Source organism: Marmota monax, unplaced genomic scaffold (genome assembly GCF_021218885.2).
Source record: "Marmota monax isolate L192 unplaced genomic scaffold, Marmota_monax_Labrador192_F-V1.1 WCK01_AAM20220418_F8-fsc00137, whole genome shotgun sequence".
Lineage (NCBI taxonomy): Eukaryota > Metazoa > Chordata > Mammalia > Rodentia > Sciuridae > Marmota > Marmota monax.
In genome coordinates this window covers 1,813,810-1,837,481 of record NW_026692854.1, presented here as the reverse complement: position 1 = coordinate 1,837,481, position 23,672 = coordinate 1,813,810, and the positions used below count along the sequence as shown (strand labels likewise).

The following is a 23,672-nucleotide window of genomic DNA, read 5'->3' as shown; positions in this document are numbered from 1 at the left end:
AGGCGAGGCTGGCACTCTACTGAGTTATATTGCCAGCCCTTTCATTCTTATTCTCTTACCTCCCTAAGATAGTTTTTACCCCATGTTCCAAATGAGAAGACTAAAGTTACTATGTGGTCAAGTTCACATAGCCAGCAAGTACTTTATTTCTTTTAAGGCAACAAAATGTATAGGTAAATCAAAATTTGTAAAACAAAAACTAAGAAAGCAAAGTTTTAAAACTTAAAATGACCCAGCTAACAATTTAATTCAAACATGTACTGAATTACAAATAACCAGAGTATTACTGAATATGTTGTTCTTTGTTGCCCTTATAGCCATTTCTTAGTTAATATAGAAGAATTGTTCCATACATAAAACATAATATCATTTATTAAGCAACCAGTCTTTTGGTAATTATGTATATATTAGAAAAAAGTAATTATTTTAACTATCTAGCAGCTGATGATCTTTCATGCTCAGGAAATTACATGGTGATAACAATATATTTCTTAATAATAGAATATCAATAAGTTTTAAAAATTTTAGGTGTAAGCAAAATGTACTTACTTTTATTTTGGCATTTTAGAATAATTTGGATTTAAGCACTTACCAAAAACTTGATTCCTTGATAGAGAAATGCTTTTAGGCAGACTCTCTGTCTTCATTTAAAGCTCTGGTTCATTTCTTTTTAACCTTTATAGCATTTCGAATTCTTTGATTTGTAGAGTAATTTCTTCATTTTTTGAAATACAGAGTACATGCACATTAACTGTAAGGGAAAAGCAGTTTGGCTTTATAGAACCTAGGGGGTTTTATTTTATTTTTTCATGAGTTATCTAAATTTGACATCCAGAAAATAGATTTGAATTGTGTTTGGGGAATAAGACACAAATAAGAATGGGTGTGCCTCTGTGAATCAGTTAAGTTAGCTGATATTTGATGGGGTGAGATGGCATTTCATATTATGAAAAATTTTAAAATCGGAGCTATGTCTTATGAGTTTGCCTCTGGCTTTGACAGTCACTGGTTGTGTGGCTTTGGGCAAGTCAGCTGAGTTCTTGTGCTTGTGAACATTTGAAAAAAACCCAAAACACTGTCATATGTATGGACTGTATCCATGTAGTGCGCTCCTTCTCTCTCTCTCTCTCTCTCTCTCTTAATTCTGAGACGATTCAAGTCAGAATCAGAATGCTTAAAAAATTTTTAAATGAGTATCTAAATGTTTCATGCAACAATCATTTATTAAACTACTTAGAATTCCACCTGAAAACAAAAATATTTAATCTGCTTTCTAAAATTTCCAGAGTTTCCAAAAAGCCAGTTCTAGATTTTTTTGGAATTACAATGGAGAGAGATGTTTACAGGCTACCTTGTTTTATTGCTCTTTGCATATATTGTGTTTTTTACAAATTGAAGGTTTGTGGTAACATTGCCTCAAACAAGTCTAACAGCACCATTTTTCCAACAATTGAGATGATTATTAGCATTTTTAGCAATAAATTATTATTAATTTTTTTTTACTTGTAGGTAGGCACAATACCTTTATTTTATTTATGTGTGGTGCTGAGTATCAAACCCAGGGCCTCACACGTGTTAGATGAGCACTCTATCATTGAGCCACATCCTCAACCTGAGCAATAACTTATTTTTAAAGTAATATTTACATTGTGTTTTTAAGCATAATGCTGTTGTATACCTTAATATACTATAGTATAGTATAAACATAACTTTTACATGTACTGGAGAAAAATTCATGCTATTTGCTTTATTGCAGTATTCATTTTATTGCAGTAATCGGGAACCAAAACCACAAATGTCTTTGAGGTATGCCTATATATTACATGTAAAGTGATGTATGTAAAATCACATTTTGCTTTTGCAATACCCATACAGTCAGCAGAGGGGGCACAGTTCAGTGTTAAAGTCCTGGAAAATACTGTGTCATTAGTACTTTCAAAGTTTGTTTTGGAGTTGCTGAGGATTGAACCCATTCATAGTTTTTTGTTTGTTTGTTTGTTTTGGTACCAGGAATTGAACTCGACCACTGAACCATATCCTCAGCCCTATTTTGTATTTTTTATTTAGACAGGGTCTCACTGAGTTGCTGAGTGCCTCGCTTTTGCTGAGGTTGGCTTCGAACTACCGATCCTCCTACCTCACTCAGCCTCCCATGCCACTGGGATTACAGGGTGTGCCGCTTCACTCAGCCCATTAGTAGTTTTAATGATGTGGTAATTGTTAGTAATTTTAGACCCCTTACTAAAACCAAAAATGTGAAGAAGTGAGTTATAGAAAATAAGAAAGCTTACAAGAAAGACAGCTTTCTGAAAGACTTAACTGTAGATATTTTATCTTTTCTAGTTAGTATGGAAGACTTCTAGTTAATTTGAAAAATTAGATATTTGGTCCAAGATTAAGGTTATGGCTTCAATTTTCATATTTAAAAGCAAGGTTAATTTAAATTAGGTTAATTGTTTAAATTGTATTCCAGCTAAAATTATGAAGATTTAAAAGTTGGTGTATCTCTAATCTTTCTTATTCTAAAAAGCAAATCTAAGAATATAAAGATTCCATACCAAATAAAAGATATTGCTTGGAAATCTTTTTCTGGATTGTCATATAAATTAAGCTTTATTTGGACTTAAAAATATATATGATGTACAGATAATCCATATTATGAATTATCTTTAGAAATTAAAAAGTTGCAGACTGTACATATTTCCTTTAGCAGAAGGAGGTAGGAATGAGTATGATTAGATTAAAAATTTAGCCTACAAATCTAATGGTTAATAACATTCATTTAATAAATGCTTAGTATGCTGGCACTGTGGCAATAAGATAGTGATTAAAAGCTTCACAGTTCTTCAAGAGCTATACATAGTACAGGCTTGAGCATCCCTAATCCAAAAAACCCAGAATATGAAATGGATTAAAGATGCTCAACTGGTGAAATCTATGCTGATATTCCCAAGTTCAGTGAACTCTGAAATCTGTCTGAAATGTTCTCAAATGTTTTGGATAAAGAACATTCAACTAGTAGTTATAAAAAAACAGGCATGATATAGTAATGTGCCATCCTGTTTTTAATGTAGCCAGATAAATACATACAGACACAGTCCTTGATGTATGAAACTTACTTTATAAGGTGTACTTTTGAACCTATCATCTGTTCTTATTTCATTCTTTCCTCTGTTATGTAAGCTTATACTAGAAAATATGATGAGAAAAAAGAAGGCTAAAATTACACATAGATAATATGATAAGAGTTTTGTCAAAAAATATATCTTCATCTTTAGAAATGATTGTAATTTTTACTTATAGGATTATTGTGAGGATCTATAGCATCTATATTTTAGAATTTCTGATAGGCGATAGTAAACACTCATTGTTAGTTATTGACTGATGAACATATAAAGATACTTGTGTGAATGTTTTCACTGAAGCATTGTTTATAATTGTAGAAATCCAAAAACAATCTAAAGGTGCAAAAATGTCTTTCTGGTGCAATAATGTCTTTATAGTACCTCTATGTAATATGCCATGAAAAATTACCTAGAGCTATATTTATTAAGATAGATGACATGGATACATGGATAATGAAAAAGGCAGCATGAAGAATCTGATCATCTATTGTAAACAACAAAATAGGTAGAAATTTGAACATATTGTGAAAGACCAACTATAGGCCATCATAAGACTTTAAAAATCCCTGTAAGTAGCCCCATGGGGAGAGCTCACACCCATTTTCCACATACCTCACTGGGTATTCATGAGATATGTGGAGTCTATCATGAAGATAGACTGTGGAAAAGGCAGGAAAGAGACCTATGGTGTAGGCCCACTGTGGGAAAGGTACCTAGCCTGGATTTTAATCTCCTGTAGAACAAAGCCTAAGGATCCTGGGACAGAAAGTCCTTCCTGGGAATTGATCTACTTCCTAGAAATCTCTATATGAGATATCTTCTACAACCGGAGAGGATCCCTCAGAAAGCTTTGTCCTTGATATTCAGGGACAAAGGAAATGCCTGTGACAGAGACTGAACCAGAAGAATAAAGAATGCTTCCATATCTCCATCATTAGACTATAAGCACCATAGACAAGTATCAAAAGTATGGATATTAGTCAATAACATGAAGAAAGATCTCTTCTGAGGCATTAGCTTTAAGGAATATCCCAAAACTATTGATGAAACAAGAGCATTGAAAAAGAATCTGGCAACCCATATCCCACCATAAATACAAGGTAATGATAGATAAATTTTAAGCCAGTGCTGTGCTAAGGGTAACCATAGCACCAGTGAAATTCAACTCCTGAATAGATTGAATTGTCCTCCATACTAAAGTCCTAGCAGAAGATGAGGCATGCCCGTTTTTAGGCTTATTAAATAAATTAGTATCAATGCTCAACGCCCAATTACCCAACCTTTAACCAGAAAATTATAAGACAAAGAAGAAAACAAAAACATAAGCATACTGTCGAGACAAAGCAATCAACAGAACCAAACCTGAATATGATGCAGATGTTGGAACTATCAGACAGAATTTAAAATAAATAACTATGTTGAAGGCTCATGTGGAAAAAGTGGACATTATGTACCAACATATAACATCAGCAGAGTTGGAAACAATAAGAATCAAATGGAAATGGTATCAATGAAAAACATAATACCAGAGATGAAGAATGCCTTTAAGAAATTCACCAGTAGGTGCCACAAAATCGAGAAAACAATCAGTGAATATGATGATAAATCACTAGAAGTTACCAGAATGAGTGACAATAAAAAAGAAGTAGTGAAAAATGAAGAAAAAAACCCCAGAAAAACAGAATATATAAGAACTGTGGGGCAGTTTCAACTGATCTAATACATGAAAGTGGAATCTCAGAAGGAGAGAGAGGGATGACAGGAAGCGGATAGAGGAGTGACGCCTTGGTATAGAAAAAAAATATTTGGAGAATCAATGGCCAACTATTTTTCCATAAATAATTGAGTACATCAAACCATGTATTCAAGAATCTCAGACACACTAGGTAGAATAAATACCCCTAACCTCAAACATATACATATGCGTACACACACACACACACACACACAAACACATCACAACACATTTAGTTTTCACACTGCTGAAAACTGAAGATAATTTTAAAAAACATTCAAGGCAGCCAGAAGAAAGAGATATATCGGACTCAGAGAAACAAAGATAAGGATTAGAGCAATCTTTTCTTCAAAAATTTGCAAGCTGGGACAGTGGGATAATATTTTTAAAGTGCTGAAATTAAACTTTTTTAAAACAAGCAAAAACTAAGAGAATTTATTACCTGCAATATAAAAAATATAAAGGAATTTCTTCATGCAGAAGCAGAATAATACCAGAAAGAAACTTGTATCTATACAAAGATTTGGAAAGTACTGGAAGTGGAACAAGTGAAGGTAAATATAAAATAAATTTTATTCTTGTTTTTAATTGCTCTAAAAGAAAATTGTCTACAAAATATGTAACCATGTATTATGGGTTTATAACACATATAAAAATGTTTAAGCATAAGCCAGGAGTGGTGGTGCATGCTTGTAATCCCAGTGTTTCCAGAGGCTGAGGCAGGAGAATCTTGAGTTCAAAGCCAGTCTTAGCAAAAGTGAGGCCCTAAGCAACTCTGTAAGACCCCGCCCTTCTCTAAATAAAATACAAACAAAGGGCTGGGAATGTGGCTTAGTAGTTCAATCTTCAGTAGCCTGCCCACCCCCCCCCCCACACACACACACAAAGTTTGACAGTAGCACAAATGAGAGAGAGATAATATAATAATACTATCATGAGGTTCTTATACTACATGTAAGGTGATATAAGATTACTTGAAGGTATACTGACTTTTAAAAAGACAAAAAGAGCAACAAAGAACAGATGGAGAAAATATCGAACTGACAATGTTGATTTTAATTCAACCATAGAAAACAATACTATGAAAATGGTAAAATGTAAGTGATAAAAACGTAGACATGCAAGTTAAAACAGTTGGTCAGTTTAGTAACAAAACACTCAAATGTTGTCTACAAGAAAGTCACTTTATTTATTTATTTATATAGCAGCACTAGGGATTGAACCCAGAACTTTGCACACACTAGGCAAGTGTTGTACTACTGAGCTGCATCTGTAGCCCTAGAAAGTCACTTTAAATAAAAGGCATAGAAAGATAATAATAGTTAAAAGAACGGGAAAAGATGTGTATTACAAACATTAATCAAAAGAGTATTGGAGTGACCACATTAACATTAGGTGATGTAGACTTCAGAACACGGAATATTACCAGTGATAAAGAAAGACATAAAGATAAAGATGTTACCTCACCAAGAAGATATGATATTCACATAACATAGTAGGTATATTCAGCTTAAAATCAGAATCTCTACATATATGAGGCAAATAACTGATAAAAACGAAGGGAGAAATAGTATTTATCCCCATTTATAGTTGAATATTTCAGTACCCATCTCATGAACAATAGACAAAGAAAACTAGTAAGGGCATAGATGTCCTAAACAACATTGTCATGTAGCTTGGCAACTTAACCCTTTGAATGTTTATGGAATACATAAACAGCAACAGCTGAATGTATTTTTTTTTTTTTTATGTACATGGGATATTCTCCAGAATAGACCATATTCTGGTTCAGGAAATAAATCACAAAAAAATTTTAAATTGTACAAAAAAATTTTGTTGTTGTTTAATAATGATGGGATTCAGAAATAAATAAAAAAAGAAATACCCAAAATATATGAAAGTCTCCAAATATATAAAAATTTAAATTCTTCTGAATAACTCGTAGATCAAAAAGGAATTCATAAAGGAAATTGGGAAACATTTTGAATTGAATGATAATTTTTTAAATGTCAGAATTTCTAGGATACAGCTAAAGTACAAATTAGAAATCCATAGCAATAAATGCTTATAGTAGAAAAGAAAAAACAGGTTAGAGAGAAGCTATATCATTACATGCTTGGAAAAGAAAAATGACTTCAAGTCAGTGACTTGAAGTTTTACCTTACAGTAGCAAAAAAAAGAACAAATTAAACCCAAAGAAAGCAGAAAGAAGAAATAAAGATAAAAGAAATCAATGAAATTCATTGTGGTACTAGAGGTCCTAGCCAATACAATAGAACAAGAAATGGAAATAAAGGACATATGGGTTAGAAAGAAAGAAGTAAAACTGTTTCTATTCACAGAGTATGACTTTTTACTCTTCATTTTTATTTTAAAAAATGAAGAAGGGTATTTAAAAGTTCATAAAATACAAAGAAAGTTGTTAGAAATGTTCTAGGCTAAAGGATATAAATGAACATGACAAGTAAATTCTCTATCTGCTTATATATTAGACCCTGGGAAAGGGGTGGAGGGTATGGTGGAGGAGTACTATAAAGGACATAGCTAGATTAATTGACAAAATTAAAATATGAATGGAAGCTCAGATGAAAGTATTATATCAATATTAAAACTTGGTAGTGATAACTTCACTCCAGTTACTCTAAGAGAATTCTTTAGTCATAGGGAATACTGAAGTTTTGTTGGCCCTCCATATACATTTTGCATTTGTAGATTTAATCAACCCTGTATTGAAAATATTCTTTGAAATATTGAACACATTGAATGTGTGAAGATTTTTCTTGTTTTATTCCTTAAAAATATGTATAAAAACTTTATATATAGATATACATTTTATTAGATATTATAATAGGTAATCTAGAGGTGTTTTAAAGTATATGGGACGATGTGCATAGGTTTTGTGGAAATACTACATTTTATATAAGGGATTTGAGCATCCACAGATTTTGGTGACCAGGGTTCCTAGAACCAGTCCCCTATGAATACTTACAGATGAGTTTATTTAGGAGTAAAGGACCACAGTGAATGTAACTTACCCTAATTTATGCTTCAGGGGGAAAATTATGTAGAGAGAGGAGGAGAGTATAAGTGTAGGTAATAAAGCAAATGGTGGTAAAAAGTCAGATCTGAGTATTTCCTGTACTGTTTTGTTTTTGTAACTCTTTGTATGAAATTATTTTTTTAAAGTTTTAAATTTTTTCTTAAAAAATGGCAGAAGAAGGAAGCCTCACTGCTTGAAGTTGGAAATACCACATTTCACAAGTGTGTTAGTAGTAAATAAATTAAACTATGAGAGACGATGTCTTCGCTTCCAGGACAAATGTGGGTTTGCTTACTGCTTACTGTACGACAGTGGGTTTCCCCAGCTCCATGTTCCTCTCCTGTCATGTAGCCTGCTGCATGTGCAACCATCCATCTGGGCCCTCTGCATTGTCCTCATGTGAGCTGACACAGGCATATTTATGATCATGTACCTTGTACTATGAATTATAAAGTTCTTTTTCTCTGATCTAGGAGTCTCATGTCTTTCTAACACCTATGAAAAAGTAATAGCCAATTTGCTAGCCTGAAAGAGTAAAATGAAATCCAGACCCGACAATCTAGTCTTCTGAACATGTTCTGCTATTTCTCTTTTCATTCCTTTTCTCACATTAAATTCTTTGCCAGAGCTACCTTTCCAATTTTACCTGTGCCATTCACATTCTTTCAGTTTATAACTCTCTTTTAGTAATGTGTCTTCCTCAGATTCTTAGAAAAAATTTTTTTCTGTTCTTCTTCATCAACTCTACCTTCCTGTCTCTCTGTACTCCATTTCTTTTTTCCTTTTATTAATTTCCCTTTCCCTCTTCCTCCTATTTAAATGTAGATTGAATATAACAAATTTCTGATTAGACTATGTCTGTGAGAGTAGACATTTTGTTATATGTACCTTTATTCCAACATAGAACCATGTATAGGATCATTTATGTGTTTCTAATTGATTCTTATGAGCAGCTGTTCACAAAATTTTAAAACCCCCATCAAAATGATAGTTTTATTTTAGGTTAATGTATTGTTTATGTAGATCAAAAGTACCAACTTAAAAAGAGTTGCAGAGGGCTGGGGCTGTAGTTCAGTGGTCAAGCACTTGCCTTGCAAGTGTGAGGCACTGGGTTCAATCATCAGCATCACGTAAAAATAAAGATGTGTCCATCTTCAACTAAAAAAAAGATTTAAAAAAGTTTTAGAATCATTCAGAGCAAACTCAGACTACACCATGGTTAGTGAAATTATTATCAAAGCCTTATGACTATTCTTTTTTATTCTCACTATGATTTTACTGATTATAATTTCATCATATTGCTTTAAATCATTTTTAATTTAATATAGTGGTGTTATTGATTCAAGGTGACATTTGTAAGATCATCTGGGTTACCACTATTATTAGTTTTTGTATCCATGTACATTTTGTGGAAAACTATTGGGCCAGATTTGGCTTTGGTATAAGTAGTGTTTGAAAAGGTTATTCCCCATACATCTAATTTTATTAGAATCACTCTTCTGCTTAGTAGACTCTAATCTCATAAATTAGCATTAAAAATCTTTCTCTTGATCAGAGTCTGTATGCCATACTGAGTAAGATCATTGAATCTAGAACCTGATATCCTGGGATTTAGTCCCAGCCCTAATACTTGCAGCAGTGTGACCTTGGTTGTGTCACTTAGACTACTTGTGCACTGATTTCTCATTTGTAAAATGGGAATAGTTATATCTATGTCACAGGCCATTGGAGAATAAATGAATTGATGTGTGTAAAGTGCTTAAAACAGTGCCTGGCATAAAATAAGTGATACATATTTTAACTGATACTATTGTTTACTAAAAGATGATTAATAGTCCATGATAATTCCATGGTAGCTTATCAGCCTAAATAAGAGGATAGTTCAGGTCATCATATTTAGAGAAGTTCATTTCATTCTTATTTAGGTTTTAAAGTCCCCCCACACACACCTTGGTTTCTACCCTCTAAGGAATTTTACCAATGCCTATTGACATATGGTTTTCTTCTGCCCATTATTCTTTTTATGTTTTGTATGTGTTATGTGTTTGTGTGTGTGTGTAGGTGTGTTACAGTTTTAAAAACGATCTAATATAATGATTCCATTTTAGTGGCTTTAAAATAACTCAGTTCCATGAATCTGTGCTGTATAGCAGATGAGGATATGCCAGTACTTAAAATGTACATATAAGAAACTATGGCATATAACCTGATACTTGATTATATATTTCCACTTTACCCATTTTTAAACAATATTCATATGTGATCCTTTACTATATGATTGTTACTAGATCATATGAATACAAGTATGACCATACGTTGCTTTTAAGAAAAAAATGATCACCCAGTAACGTGGTCTAAGTAAAATATTCTCTTTTTTAATTATGTAGTCCTCCTCGCCATCCTCATCACAGCCTCATTCTAGCCACTGCAGAACGAAGTCCTCATCATTGTGTCACCATGCATCCCTGCCCTGGGTCAAACGTAACCATGTAGGCCCTGCAAAGGCTACCAGTCCATCTCTCCGTCTTCGTCGCTGGCGACCCTTCTTACGCCTACCATCTTTGGGTCTCCATTCTGTTGTAAGTGTAGTCAATCTTCCATCTCTTCTTCCAGTGGCAAGGGCAGTCCTTTTATTTTCCCCCCTTAAACGTCTTCAGTCTTCAAAGGGCTTTTCTCTTGGTTCACTCAACCATTAGCTTTTTCTCCCCCAGTAAGATTGCAAGCATAACTCTGTGCTTTGCAGTCTAGCTTGACTTTCACCACTGCCTTGGTGAACATTCATCTTTCCACTCCATACCCTGCAAAAATAAGGGCTCCTGCCTGTTGATGAGTCCTGATCGACATTTGTGATAATGTTTAAGTTCCTATCAGTTGTTAAGGTGAATGTGTGTTTTCTTACCCTTCAGCTTTCTGGTTTCATTTAGTTGACTTGGGTCAACAAATGCTGTGTTCCTTCTGAGTTCTTTGCCATCTATTGCTTTATTTATTTATTTTTCATGTTTCTGAGTACAGCATTAGTCTCTTGCCATGCTCTGGGGTCACTTTACTTACTCTATCCTTAATCTAAATCCTTCATGGTGTAGGGTATTTCATCTAAGCTGTTTTATTCCCTGAGGTGGCTCAGGTACTTGGTTTAATCTTGATTTGATCTTCCCTGTCTATTTAATTTCTGAAGATCTTTTCCAAGTAGGAGGTGAAGATTTTTCTCCTGTGTATCAATGTAGGCCTCCCGCAAATTTTATAATTTCACTTTTATAGGCTAAAAAGATTAGCAAACTATTAAAAAGTACATTTGTTCTTGTAATCTTCCTAATTATCTTAAATATTGAGATTGACAATGGAATTCTAATAATTCTGACAATGGAAATAAACTGCAGAATTAAGCAAGTACAGTTCTTGTCTTTCTGATGTTCTATACTTTTAAAGGCAATAACTGTGGTTTGGCAGTCTATCTAAAAATGAAGTATCTGAAATCTTTGTGTGCCATACATTTATAAGAAACTTGACATTTCTATAAATCATCATGACTTTTGAAGCTAGTATAAGCTTATGCACGTATTTGAGCTCTTAAAACAATTAAAATATGACGTCAAAGATTCTTTCTTCCCCCTATTTACCCTTCTAGAGCTGTACTCAAACTGCAAAGTGGAGTCTTGACACTTTTCCTTAAACATTTGCTTCCACCAATTATCAGCAAAATCATCAAATAGCCTTCCATTTGTGATGAGTATCAACAAACGGTGTCTCTATTTCATTACACTCATTGGGTTACCGTACTCATTTGTCATTTTTATTCATTCATCCATTTGATATTTTTTGCTTCGTATTATACTATATGTTGTTTAACACAGTGAGAATACAAGGTGAACTTGATATATAGAATAAGATCATAATTTTGTAAATTCCGACTGGGGTACAATTGATTTAATTCTACATAGGAATAATTTGTTTTGTACTAAAACCATTCTAAATGTAAATGAGCACATGATAAACTTTGGTATTTCCAGTTTTATGGTTTTATGTAATGTTGATCTTTGCACATATTAATTTTATTTCCTTATAGCTTTATAAGTATTTTCATAGCATAGTGGCTAAGAACATAGATTTTGAAGTCACATTGCCTAGATTTTATCCTAAATCCCATCATTTACTAGCAATGTAACCTAGAACATTTACTTAATGTTCTCTTAGTTTTTTTGAGAGTAACATGGATAAAATCATATTACCTACCTTTTGGGGTTTGTATGATGATTCATTGGTCAATAAAACATAAAAGCACTTAGAACAGTGCTTGGTATATATTAAATACCATTAAATTTAAACTGTATTTTATAATGTGAAATTTATACTTAGTGTTTGATTTCTAATTGATTTGTTGTATCACTTTTTAACCAAGACAAGTATTATATTCTAAACTAGGAAACTTAAAGCTATATAAATAGAAACTTAAAGTTATATAAATATAGGCAAATGATCCAATCTGTAGCCTCTGTTTTATGATTTTTGTATAGTTATATGTTGGTCATTTTTTTTTTTTTTTTTTGCAATAGAAGACTTGTTGGGATTTTCTTTGATTCTTGGTTTTAGTGGAATAATTTTTAAGCAGTTGAATAATTGCAAATTATAGATTAATTGAAGTTGATTAAAGGAAAAGTCTTAAAATGAAGATTTAGGTTTTGTAGAGGCTTAAACATTTTGAGCTTTACTAATCTTTTATAATAGTTTGAAGGCTTTTCATACCCACTGTAGAGTTTTATATTTTTAGTATTCATTTTTGGTTAAAGGAACAATGTCACAAAATTTTGAGTCACTACTTTGATAACTGCTCATATTTGTGAAAGTGTTTGTATTAATATTGTAATATTATATAAGATTTATAACACACTTAACAGATTACACACTTAACAGTTATATCTTGCTTAAACCTCTAAATGGATAGAAACACAAGCAAGGCTCCTGGATTTGGGCACGTATTTAGTTCTCTGACTCCAAGTATACTGTCTTTACCACTAGCATGGTTGTATTTACTGGCAAAACATGGAAAACAAAAGCTATGTAATATATAATTCTTAAGATGTTAAAATAATTTATGAAAACACAATAGTTCAAAAGATTTTAAACCCTTTATACTGTCATTGGAAAATTATCTTAAAATGAATAAAAGAAGATTTTTTTCCTAGTTTAATAAGGAATTCTTTTTAGCATTTTTCTTACAGAAATGAATTTGTAATTTGTAGATTGCCTAGGTTTGGGCTTGAAAAATTGGATTCTCCTGTATTTATGGATGAAATGAAGGTATTGGATTAACTGATTACTAATTTTTTTTTTTTATTCCCTAACCAGGAAAGTAAGGGAACTCACTATCACTGACGTTACACATTTGAAAACAATTTATTGTGTTAAAGAAGGATTAGGTCTTTTTCCAAGATGATTGAAAATACCAGGAGACCTTTTGTAGTCTCATTGTAAGAAAACTCTTAACAAAAATGTGTTAACGATAGAATGGACTGTCTCAAAACTTTGTTGCATTTACCAGGCATTTGAGGAGCAACCACAATAGCCGACCACACTAGAGAGGAGTCTTATGTTGGTGCAATAGTAAAACTAGATAAAAACTTTGATTTCTACTGTGTAATTCTTTAGTTCTTGATGAACTTAGGAGGAGCTAGTTTGCCATATTTGCCAATTTCTTCCATTTATAATTTGAGAGAAATAATCTCAGTAGAACACTGATTAGATGAGACACTGTATTGGCAAATATTTTAGAAGCATTCTATAAATCTTAGAAAATAAAATACAGTAATGAATAAAATAGTAATATTTAATCTCTACCTTTTAATTTCTGCATCAGAAAATTCCACATATAATTAATAGAAAATATGTATTATTATTGAGCATGAAAAAAAGTGTATTTTTTAAGTCAAGATACTTTTAAGGTGATATAAGATAAAATTTATGCCTTTTGAAAATTTTTACCTCTAAAATTTTTGTTTCACCTGTATTTAACAGTGATTGTATTTCATTTCAAATCACTTAGATTTGATATATAGCTAACATATATTAGTACTAGTTGCACATATCATAGAAAGTATCAGTTAATCGATGTATCAATTTTACATCAGTTATTTGAATGTCTAAGATATGTAAATATTACTTATGCAAATTGAATTTGGTAAATTTAATAAAACCTAGGTATAGTTTAAATTTCAAATTGTTAAGAGTCCAAAAAATAGGGCTGGGGTATAGCCAGTTGGTAGAGTGCTTGTTTCTCAAACATAAGGCCCTGGGTTCAATCATTAGCACCAAAAAAAAAAAAAAAAAAAAAAAGTCAAAAAAAGCAAGAGAAAAGTCCTGGCTACAGTTCATTGTACCTTTCTTTAAATTTCATTTCTCTCTTCTTATTTTATAATTCTTTTTTTTAATACCTTTATTTTATTTGTTAGATTTCTTAATGTGATGCTGAGGATCAAACCCAGTGCCTCACACATGTGAGACAAGTGCTCTACCACTGAGCTACAACCTCAGCCCAGTTCATTGCATCTTTTTTTTAAAACGTATTTTTTAGTTGTATTTGGACACAATACCTTTATTATTTATTTATTTATATGTGGTGCTGAGGATCGAACACAGGGCCTCACATCTGCTAGGCAAGCACTTTACCACTGAACCACAACCCCAGCCCCGTATTGTATCTTAATTTGTTCTTATCCTCTTTTCTTCTCCCCTTTTAGTCTTCAAGGGTATTTCCCTGCATTTATTCATTTTTAAGCTTTTTAATCTAGAATGAGTACAGATACTTATTTTATGATTTTTTATTCCACATTGTTCAAAAAATGATATTATTAAATTCAAGTCATTAAGGAAACCAGCTAGCTTTCTTTTGTTTTTGTTTCCTAGTCTTTTTATTTTTGTATTAAATGTCTTATTTTATTTTTAACATTTATTTATTTATTCTAATTTGTTAAATATGACAGCCCAACTAGCTTTCTTGATGTCTTAAATTTTAACTTGTGTTGCTTTAGTTTATGAATTATTAAAACCCAAGGCTTTTAAATTTTAAAAATTACACAATTCATTCATACATTCATTTTACTCAAACAAGTATGCATTGTGTACATACAATATACCAGGCATTGTGCTGACAATAGGGTTTCTAAGGTAAACAAGACTTAGATCAATTGAGACTAAGAGAAATATGCTTTTAGTTTGTGTTTTCCTTATTGATGGATGAACACATTGTCATAAGCATGGTCACTCTGTCCATCATATCAAGGATTAAGCCTTGAGTTATATTGGATAAATGTTCAGTCACTTGGTATTATTTGTGTATGTATATATGCCCTTGATTTGTTTGACTACTAATGTATATAATACGTATTTTTCCCTCCTATTTCAGGCACCAAGTATAGATGAAAAAGTAGATCTTCATTTTATTGCATTAGTACATGTAGATGGGCACCTCTATGAATTAGGTAAGAACTATTTTAATTTATCTTGGGGAGAAAAATGGTAAATGGGAAAGTTTCTATTTATGATAAACAGGACTGCTGATATATATTGTGTTTACTTAAATTAATTGATTACCCTATAAAATTGAGTTTACATAATGGCAGTTTTCCTTTTAATATTTTTTAAGAAAAAATAATTGTTTTGATGTTCAAGTATCTTATAATTCAAGAAAGTTTACATACTGTCTTTGCATTTTAGCAAAGCAGAAAAGTAATCATTACAGGAAACTTCTGGAAATCATCCTTATTAAATTATTGAGTTACTTGTTGAAAATATCTGGGTGAACTGCCTTTATTTTTGAAAGATATGTGTAATATTCATCAAGACCAGGTTTTGTATTCAATAACAAATATTACTAGTTTTTAATCCATTATACTGTCCCTATGGTAGGCTATCTGATTTTAAAAAAGATTTTACAGGTCTCTGGTTTCTGGTAATGGTTCCTTTGGATTTATGTCAAAGTACCATAATTAGTTACTTGATGTTTTGGCCTATGTCTGAACTTTTTTTTTTTCTTTTAATGTTACTGTTATTTGGACTATTTCAGGGCATATGCCAGGAAATACTCATAATTTTAACTGAGTTATTCAGTTGGAAGAAACTCCTTATATATGTTTCATGATTGGTGTACATAATCTTATAATTATGAGTCTTATGCTTCTCTATAGGACCTTCTGAGTTAAAAAAAATACGAATAAAGAAACAAAAAGGGGATGTTCTTTTCAGTAATTCTGCATGCTGTGATCTTTAGTTTTCTTACCTCTCATTTGTTGTGTATGTATTAATATGCCACTTTTTGTTTTTCTTGTTTTGCCCATATTTTTATTGGCACATATGGGTTGTAAATAATGGTGGGATTTGTTGTTACATATTTGTACATGCACACAATCTTAACAATACAGTTTGGCCAATTTCATTTCCTAGTATTTCCCCTTTCCCTGCCTTTTCCCTATTCCTGGTTTCTTTCTTCTACTCTACTGATCTCCCTTCAGTGAGATCCATTCCGACCTTTCTTTTCCTTTTTCCTCTTTAGTTGCCACATATGAGAGAAAACATAACTCTTGGCTTTCTGAGTTTGGCTTATTTTGCTTAGCATAATGTTCTCCAAGTTACATTCATTTTCCTGCAAATGACATAATTTCATTTCATTCTTCTTTATGGCTGAATAAAACTCCATTATGTGTAGATACCACATTTTCTTTATTCATTCAACCATTGATGAACACCTAGGTTTGTTCCGTAGTTTGGCTATTATGAATTATGCTGCTATAAGCATGGATATGCATGTTTTGCTATAGTATGATGACTTTAATTCTCTAAGAATTAAACAGGAGTGAACAGCAGGGTCATATCCTATTCTTTTTTCTTTTTTTTGGTACTAAGGATTGAACCCAGTGATGCTTAACACAGCCACAGCCCTTTTTAAATTTTGAGACTGGGTCTTGCTAAATTGCTTAGGCCTCGCCAAGTTGCTGAGGCTTTGAACTTGTGTTCCTCCTGCCTTGGCTTCTCAGGCCACTGGAATTACAGGTGTGCCACTACATCTGACTTATTGCTAATATTTTTAGGCACTTCTATGCCAATTTCCATAGTGGTTGTACTAATTAACAATCCTATGAGTAGTGTAAAATAGTTCCTTTTCTCCACATCCTCTCCACTTGTCTGTATTCTTTCTGGTGGCATTTTGATTTGAGTGAGATGAAATCTCAGGGTAGTTTTGATTTCCATTTCCCTAATTACTAATGGTGTATATTTGTTGGCCATTTGTATATATTCTTTTGAAAAGTGTCTGTTTAATTGGGTTATTTGCTTTTTTGGTATTCTGCGTATTAATCCTCTGTCAAAATAGTAGCTAGCCAGGATTTTCTTCCATTCTGTAAGCTCTTTCTTTACATTCTTGTTTCCTTCCTAAGGTGATTTTTAAAATACATTCCTCCAGGGGCTGGGGATGTGGCTCAAGTGGCGCTTGCCTAGCATGCGTGGGGCACTGGGTTCTATTTTCAGCACCACATAAAAATGAAGTAAAGATATTATGTCTACCTAAAAGTAAAAAATAAATATTTAAAAAAAGAAAAAAAAATACATTTCTCCAATGTCATTTTTTTCCCATTCATTCATTCACTCATCTATGTCAGAATGAACTCACACTTTTTTTTTTAAGAGAGAGAGAATTTTTTTAATATTTATTTTTTAGTTTTCGGTGGACACAACATCTTTATTTATTTTTTATTTTTATTTATTTATTTTTTATGTGGTGCTAAGGATCGAACCCAGTGCCCCACACATTCCAGGCGAGCGCGTTACCGCTTGAGCCACATCCCCAGCCCCCGAACTCACACTTTACTTAAAAAGTTACAGCCCGTTACATTCCATGTATGTATGTGTGTGTGTGTGTGTGTGTATATATATATATATATATATTTTTTTTTTAATGTGGAAAAGATATTTAATTGTAAAATAGAAAAGTAAGCCAGAGTACAGTTTAAGGGCAATTGCTTCTTTACATAGTATAGGTCATCTAGAGGGTTATTAGGGTTAAACATTTTCATAAAGCAATAAAACATTAAAAAATAAAGCAAGAAAAAAGGGCTTGAAGATATTACATTTCATATTTTGATGCTGAATTCATCCCAGACTTGGCCTTTGAAGAGAAGCTGAGTCTTGCATCTTGTTGATATGTCATTGTTACTCTTTGAGTAGTTTCTTTCAGTTGAAACAGGATGCTCCAGTCTCTTCTTTTATTTTCTGTTCTGTTTGTCCTATATTTAGCCTCTTCTCTAAGGAACCTGTGTTCCTTTTAATGTAAAATAGTGTTTAGAACCAAGATTAGCATACTGGATGTTCTCACTGCTAGTAAGGTATCAATACTTCTAAGCCCTCCCAGAGAATACAGCTAGAAAACATGTTTATGTACTATATATAAACACATGCATATGTGAATATGGGTATGCATGCACACGATTACATGTATTTCTAGCCTCTGTATATTAACAATTATTCATTTATATTAATACTTCTCATTCTTTGCTGAACTTGTAGCTCAGTAATGATGGAGTGCTTGCCTAGCATGCATGAGGCCCAGGGTTGATTCTTCAACATCACAAAATAAACAAAAAACACCAAAACACTTCTATTTCTAATGTAATGCCATAGATTTATTCTTTTGTTCTTCTCCACATTTGTGACTCTTTTCTGAAGCTGAAAAATCTCGTCCCCATGACCCTTGTGTATTTTCTGGTTTATCCATTCACCCTTTATGTAAACAACCTCTTGGCCACACCAGTCGCAAACAACCTCTTGGCCACACCAGTCCCACTGCTTACCACCTTCATCTGCCTCACCAATCCTAGCCTGTCCCAGAGAAATCAAGAGCTCTCCAGAGCTTGCTTTCTGGTCATTTGCAAATTTCAGCTGCCTTAGCCTCCTTGAATTACATTCTCTTTCTCTTTAACTCATTGAAATAGTTGTGCTGTGTTTGAGTGTCTCTTTTCTGCAGTGGTGTTCAGTAAATGTTTCCAGAAGAAAGCTAGTATTATTGTAGGATGTACTTATAGTTATGGGCAGTTTGTTCCCCATTGTCTAAAAATAAGTCTAGGCTTATTTTTTGCCTAGGCTTTTAGTTGTTTCTAGTGGAAGCCCTATCTAACACCAATAGTTCCATAATGGCTGCAGATAGTAGTTGCCTAATTTTTATTTCTTGAATTCTCCAAATGGAAGATAAGGATTTAGCTTTCTTTTATTGTCCTCTTTAGTTATTTCTCTTTCTCAATCACAAAGAAATGCACACTTTTCTTTTTGCTATTTTCCCAGGATACTTAGGGTTGTTGTTTGTCTTTACCACAGAAACATTATTCTCAGCTGAGCCATAACATACTTTTTTTTCCTTTTTATTTCTCCAGTTAATAATGGTTTTATTTTGCTGTGTGTGTGTGTGTGTGTGTGTGTGTTACTCGACTATTGAACTACATCCCAACCCCTTTATATTTTATTTTGAGAGATGGTCTCACTAAATTCACCAGGCTGGACTTAAACTTGGGATCCTCCTGATTTAGCCTTCCAAGTTGCTGGGATTATTGGTGCCACTATGCCTGACTTTTTAATTTTTATTTATTTATTTTAATGTACTTAATGCTAAGTTTCTCCTGGGCTCTTTTTCACTGGTCTGAGTCTCTCAATACTTAAAATTGGAACATCTGGCATTCTATTAACTTTGCCTTCTGGGCGATACCTCTCTCAGTGCTCTCTTTTCTGTTCTATGCCTTGTATACATTATCATCATGGTATTTCTCTTTATTGATGATATGTCTTGCTTGGGTCTGTTTATATCAACAATTTCGGGCTTCAGGGGATCTTTTCAATCTAGAAACTCTTGTGTTTCAATGTGGGAATTATTTGTTTTTTCCATTGGATTTCTCTTTTTCATTATTCTGTCTTTCTGGAATTCCTTAACTTTTCTTTCCTGTATATCATAGTCTCTTGTTTTGGTCTCTGGAACTTTTCTTCCAATCTGTTACAAATTTCTAAATCCTTTTATCATATTTCTAATTTTAAAGAACTCTTTAGTTTTCTGATTTTTTAAAAAACTTAAATGAATTAATTTATTATCTATTTTTGGTGCAGGGCCTCATGCATGCTAGGCATACACTCTACTGCTGGGCTATACTTTCAGCCCACTGTTCTCTGAATTTATGGTACTGGGGATTGAACCCAGGAGCCTTTTACTACTGAGCTACATCCCCAATCTATTTTAATTTTTATTTTGAGACAGGAGCTCACTAAGAGCTTACTGAGAGTCTTGCAGAATTTCTGAGGCTTACTAAACTTGTGATCCTCCTGCCTCAGCCTCCAGGGTCCCTGGGAACACCACCACACCTATCTGTTCTCTGAACTTTTATGTTTTAAAATATCACATTTTAACACTTAGGCAGTGTTTTTCAAAGTTTTTATTTTTTTGTATAGTTTTATGAGCTCCATCATTGATGTCCTTGGATATCTGAGATTAGCCTTGGATATCTTGGATATCTGAGGATATTTTATACTAGGCTTTCTCATTTGTTTTATGGTGTTTATAAGATCTTTTGTACAGTTCTGCTGCCTGCAGCTATCTCTGGGGTCTTGTGATCAGATTATCCAAAAGACAAGATTTGAATGAATTGGTTAGCCACTGCTAATGAACTAGGCTGCTGTCTTCTTTCCTATCCAGCCTATAAGTGGAACAACCCAATTGGACCAAAGTTGCAGGGTCTTAGTTACTGGACCCATGTACAAGATATACAGATTTTTACTGGTCTTAAAAGGCCCTGTATGGTGTGATGGTCTCTAACCTCATTTGTTCTTCTCTAGGATAGGCATTTGCTTAAATTACACCCAAAGTAGTTGGGAAATGGAAGTTTCATGGTCTATGAAAAAATTTGCCAAAACATTAAAATGTAAAACATTTAAATGTAAAACATTAAAATGTAAAAACTGCCATTGTTCCAACCAAACAATGGCAATTTTTACATTTTAATGTTTTGACAAATTTTTTTCTAAAGGACTAGGTAACAAATGTTTTAGGTTTTGTTTATTATTTTATCATTTCTCCTCTTCCTCCTCCTCCTCCTCCTCCTCCTCCTTTACCACCTTCTCCTTCTCTTTCTCCTCCTTCTTCTGTTTTTTTTTCTTATTCAACATGTAAAAACCACTTTTAAGGAAGGTATAAAAATAGGCTAAGGGGCTGGATTTGTACCATTGGTTATTGTTAGCACAACCTCAAGACTAGAAACATAATAAAAATCATAATTAATCTTTGCTCTAAACTGTTTTTATAACAAAATAGTACATGCTTTCATTTTGTTTATATTCTTTTGACATTTCAAGATCAATTATTTAATAATCTTAGTCTATAATAATGTTTGAAAGTAATTCTACATTAAACAACATCTGCATATGAAAGAAAATCACTTAGTAGGTTCTAATGAATGAAGAAATGAGTGATGAGAACCAGGAAAACTAAATAATTAAAATACATACATAAAAAATTTTGTTAAGAAAGGGAAACCAGCCGGGCATACTGGCTCACACTTGTAATCCTAGCAACTTGGGAGGCTGAGGCAGGAGAATTGCAAGTAAGGTCTGGGGATGTAGCTCAGTGGTAAAACACCCCTGAGTTCAGTCCTCAGTATCAAAAAGAAAAAAAAGAAAGGAGGGAAAACCTGTAGCCTACAATGTTTATTATACTTTTGCTTTTATGTAAAAATTAAAAGATAAAACAATATAAAATGAAGGTAGCACATAAAGAATGTAATAGAGTCTTATAACTTTAGAATAAATGAGCTACTGAGGAATAAGCTTTTGCTAGAAAAGGATATTTTAAGGAGTTGTTCTATGATGTATTATTAAGAAATATATAATGCAATTAATAAAGAGAATATGTTTTGTAGAAATATGGATAACTAAGCATTCATACGTAATATTTACTTAGAGGAAAGTATTTCCTTTTGGTTTTTACAGACTTTAAGGATTAAGGGCTGGGGTTGTGGCTCAGTGGTAGAGCACTGGTCTAGCACATGTGAAGTACTGGGTTCAATCCTCAGCACCACATAAAAGTAAATAAAATAAGGTATTGTGTTCAACTATAATTTTAAAAAATTAAAAAGAAGAAGAAGAAGAAGAAGAAGAAGAAGAATTAAGTCCCAGGCACTGTAATGTAAGGATATTATTTCTTTAGCATTTTGAAACTACATGTCTTAGTCCAAAAATATGCAGCATGTATTCTGATGATATGATTAAATTAATGTCACTTTACATGGAAATTTATATCTGTTCATTTTCACTCTTGTTTTTCTTTAATAGTAGTATCTGTTAATCCAAGTCTATTGTTGTGCATATTGATTCAGAAATTTTCAAAATATACACATATATATTTAGTTGTAAATCATGGATACAATACCTTTGCTTTTTTTAAACTCTTTTTTTAATATTTATTTTTTAGATGTAGATGGACACAACACAATGCCTTTTTATTTTATTTTTTTTAATGTGGTGCTGAGAATCAAACCCGGGTCCTGCCCATGCTAGGCGAGTGCTCTACCACTGAGCCACAATCCCAGCCCCAATACTTTTGTTTTATTTATTTATTTTTATGTGGTGCTGAGGATCGAATCCAGTGCCTCACACATGCTAGGCAAGCTTTCTACCACTAAGCCACAATCCCAGCCCTGATTCAGAAATTTTTATTGTTTAGAAACCATGGTATTATAAGAAAGTACTGTGTTTTGTGGATTGAACTTGATTAAGTACCAATTAAATTAGACATCTAAGATGATACATTTGCATAAAAAGTGGTATCATTTAACTTTGGGTTAATAAGAATTTTTATGATTCTGGACTTTTTATTTTTTTCATAATATTAAAAAAGTACCAGCTTATTCAAGATGATTGTCAATTTGGTTAGTTGTTTTGGTGGTCAGTAAAATAATTGTAGGTTATTTAAATTGTTGCTTTATATTACAGTATTTGTGGTACATAGTTAGTAATAATACATAAGCTATGACAGTATAACTCCCTTCATTAAAAAAAACTTGACAGTCTTATTTAAGATCTTCTGATTTAGTTTTAAAGCAAAAATACATATCTTTTATATTTCTGAGGATAAAAACTGAGTTCATAATTTCCCCCCAAATTACTAATTTTACATATTTTCAGGAAGTTAAAACCAATATTCATTTATAATAAATTCTATTCATAAAAATAATTTAGGCTTTTAAATGTGGAAACAAGGTGCTAAGAATATTCTTGGTCAGGCATGGTGGTATATACCTATAAACCCAGCCACTCAGGAAGCTAAGGCAGGAGGATTGAAAGTTTGAGGCCACCCCCAACAACTTGGTGAGACCCTGCCTCAAAATAAAAAACTTTTAAAAAGGACCAGGGATTTAAATCATTAGTAGAATACTTGCATAGCCTGTGTGAGGCCCTGGGTTCCATACCCAGTACTGCAAAATGAATGAATGAGTATTCTGTTAACCTTTAATGTTAAAAAATATTCATGGTTACACATTTAAAATATTTGTTTTAGGATGTATCTTTTAACTTTTCTTGTCTCAGGAAGAGGAAAGTGTGAGGTAAAGTCCATTATCTTGTAAAAACAGCTAAGCATTCAACTTTTTGTCTATTTTCCACAGATGGACGGAAACCATTTCCAATTAACCATGGGAAAACTAGTGATGAAACTTTATTAGAGGTAATGATAAAACATGTTGGCCTATTTTGAGTATAAATG

The 23,672-nt window shown here is 32.6% G+C and overlaps 1 protein-coding gene across 2 annotated transcripts in view; it reads left to right on the top strand.

Annotated features, from left to right (window-relative positions):
* Uchl3 (ubiquitin C-terminal hydrolase L3) overlaps window positions 1-23,672 on the top strand; it is a 54,968-nt gene that overhangs the window by 30,363 nt on the left and 933 nt on the right. Inside the window, exons 6-8 of one of the 2 annotated variants that reach the window (XM_046449477.2) lie at window positions 10,288-10,479; window positions 15,297-15,372; window positions 23,575-23,633. In XM_046449477.2, the coding sequence (XP_046305433.2) occupies window positions 10,288-10,479; window positions 15,297-15,372; window positions 23,575-23,633 (327 nt within the window). The remainder of the gene's footprint in view (window positions 1-10,287; window positions 10,480-15,296; window positions 15,373-23,574; window positions 23,634-23,672) is intronic. The other variant, XM_046449478.2, reaches the window with a different exon arrangement.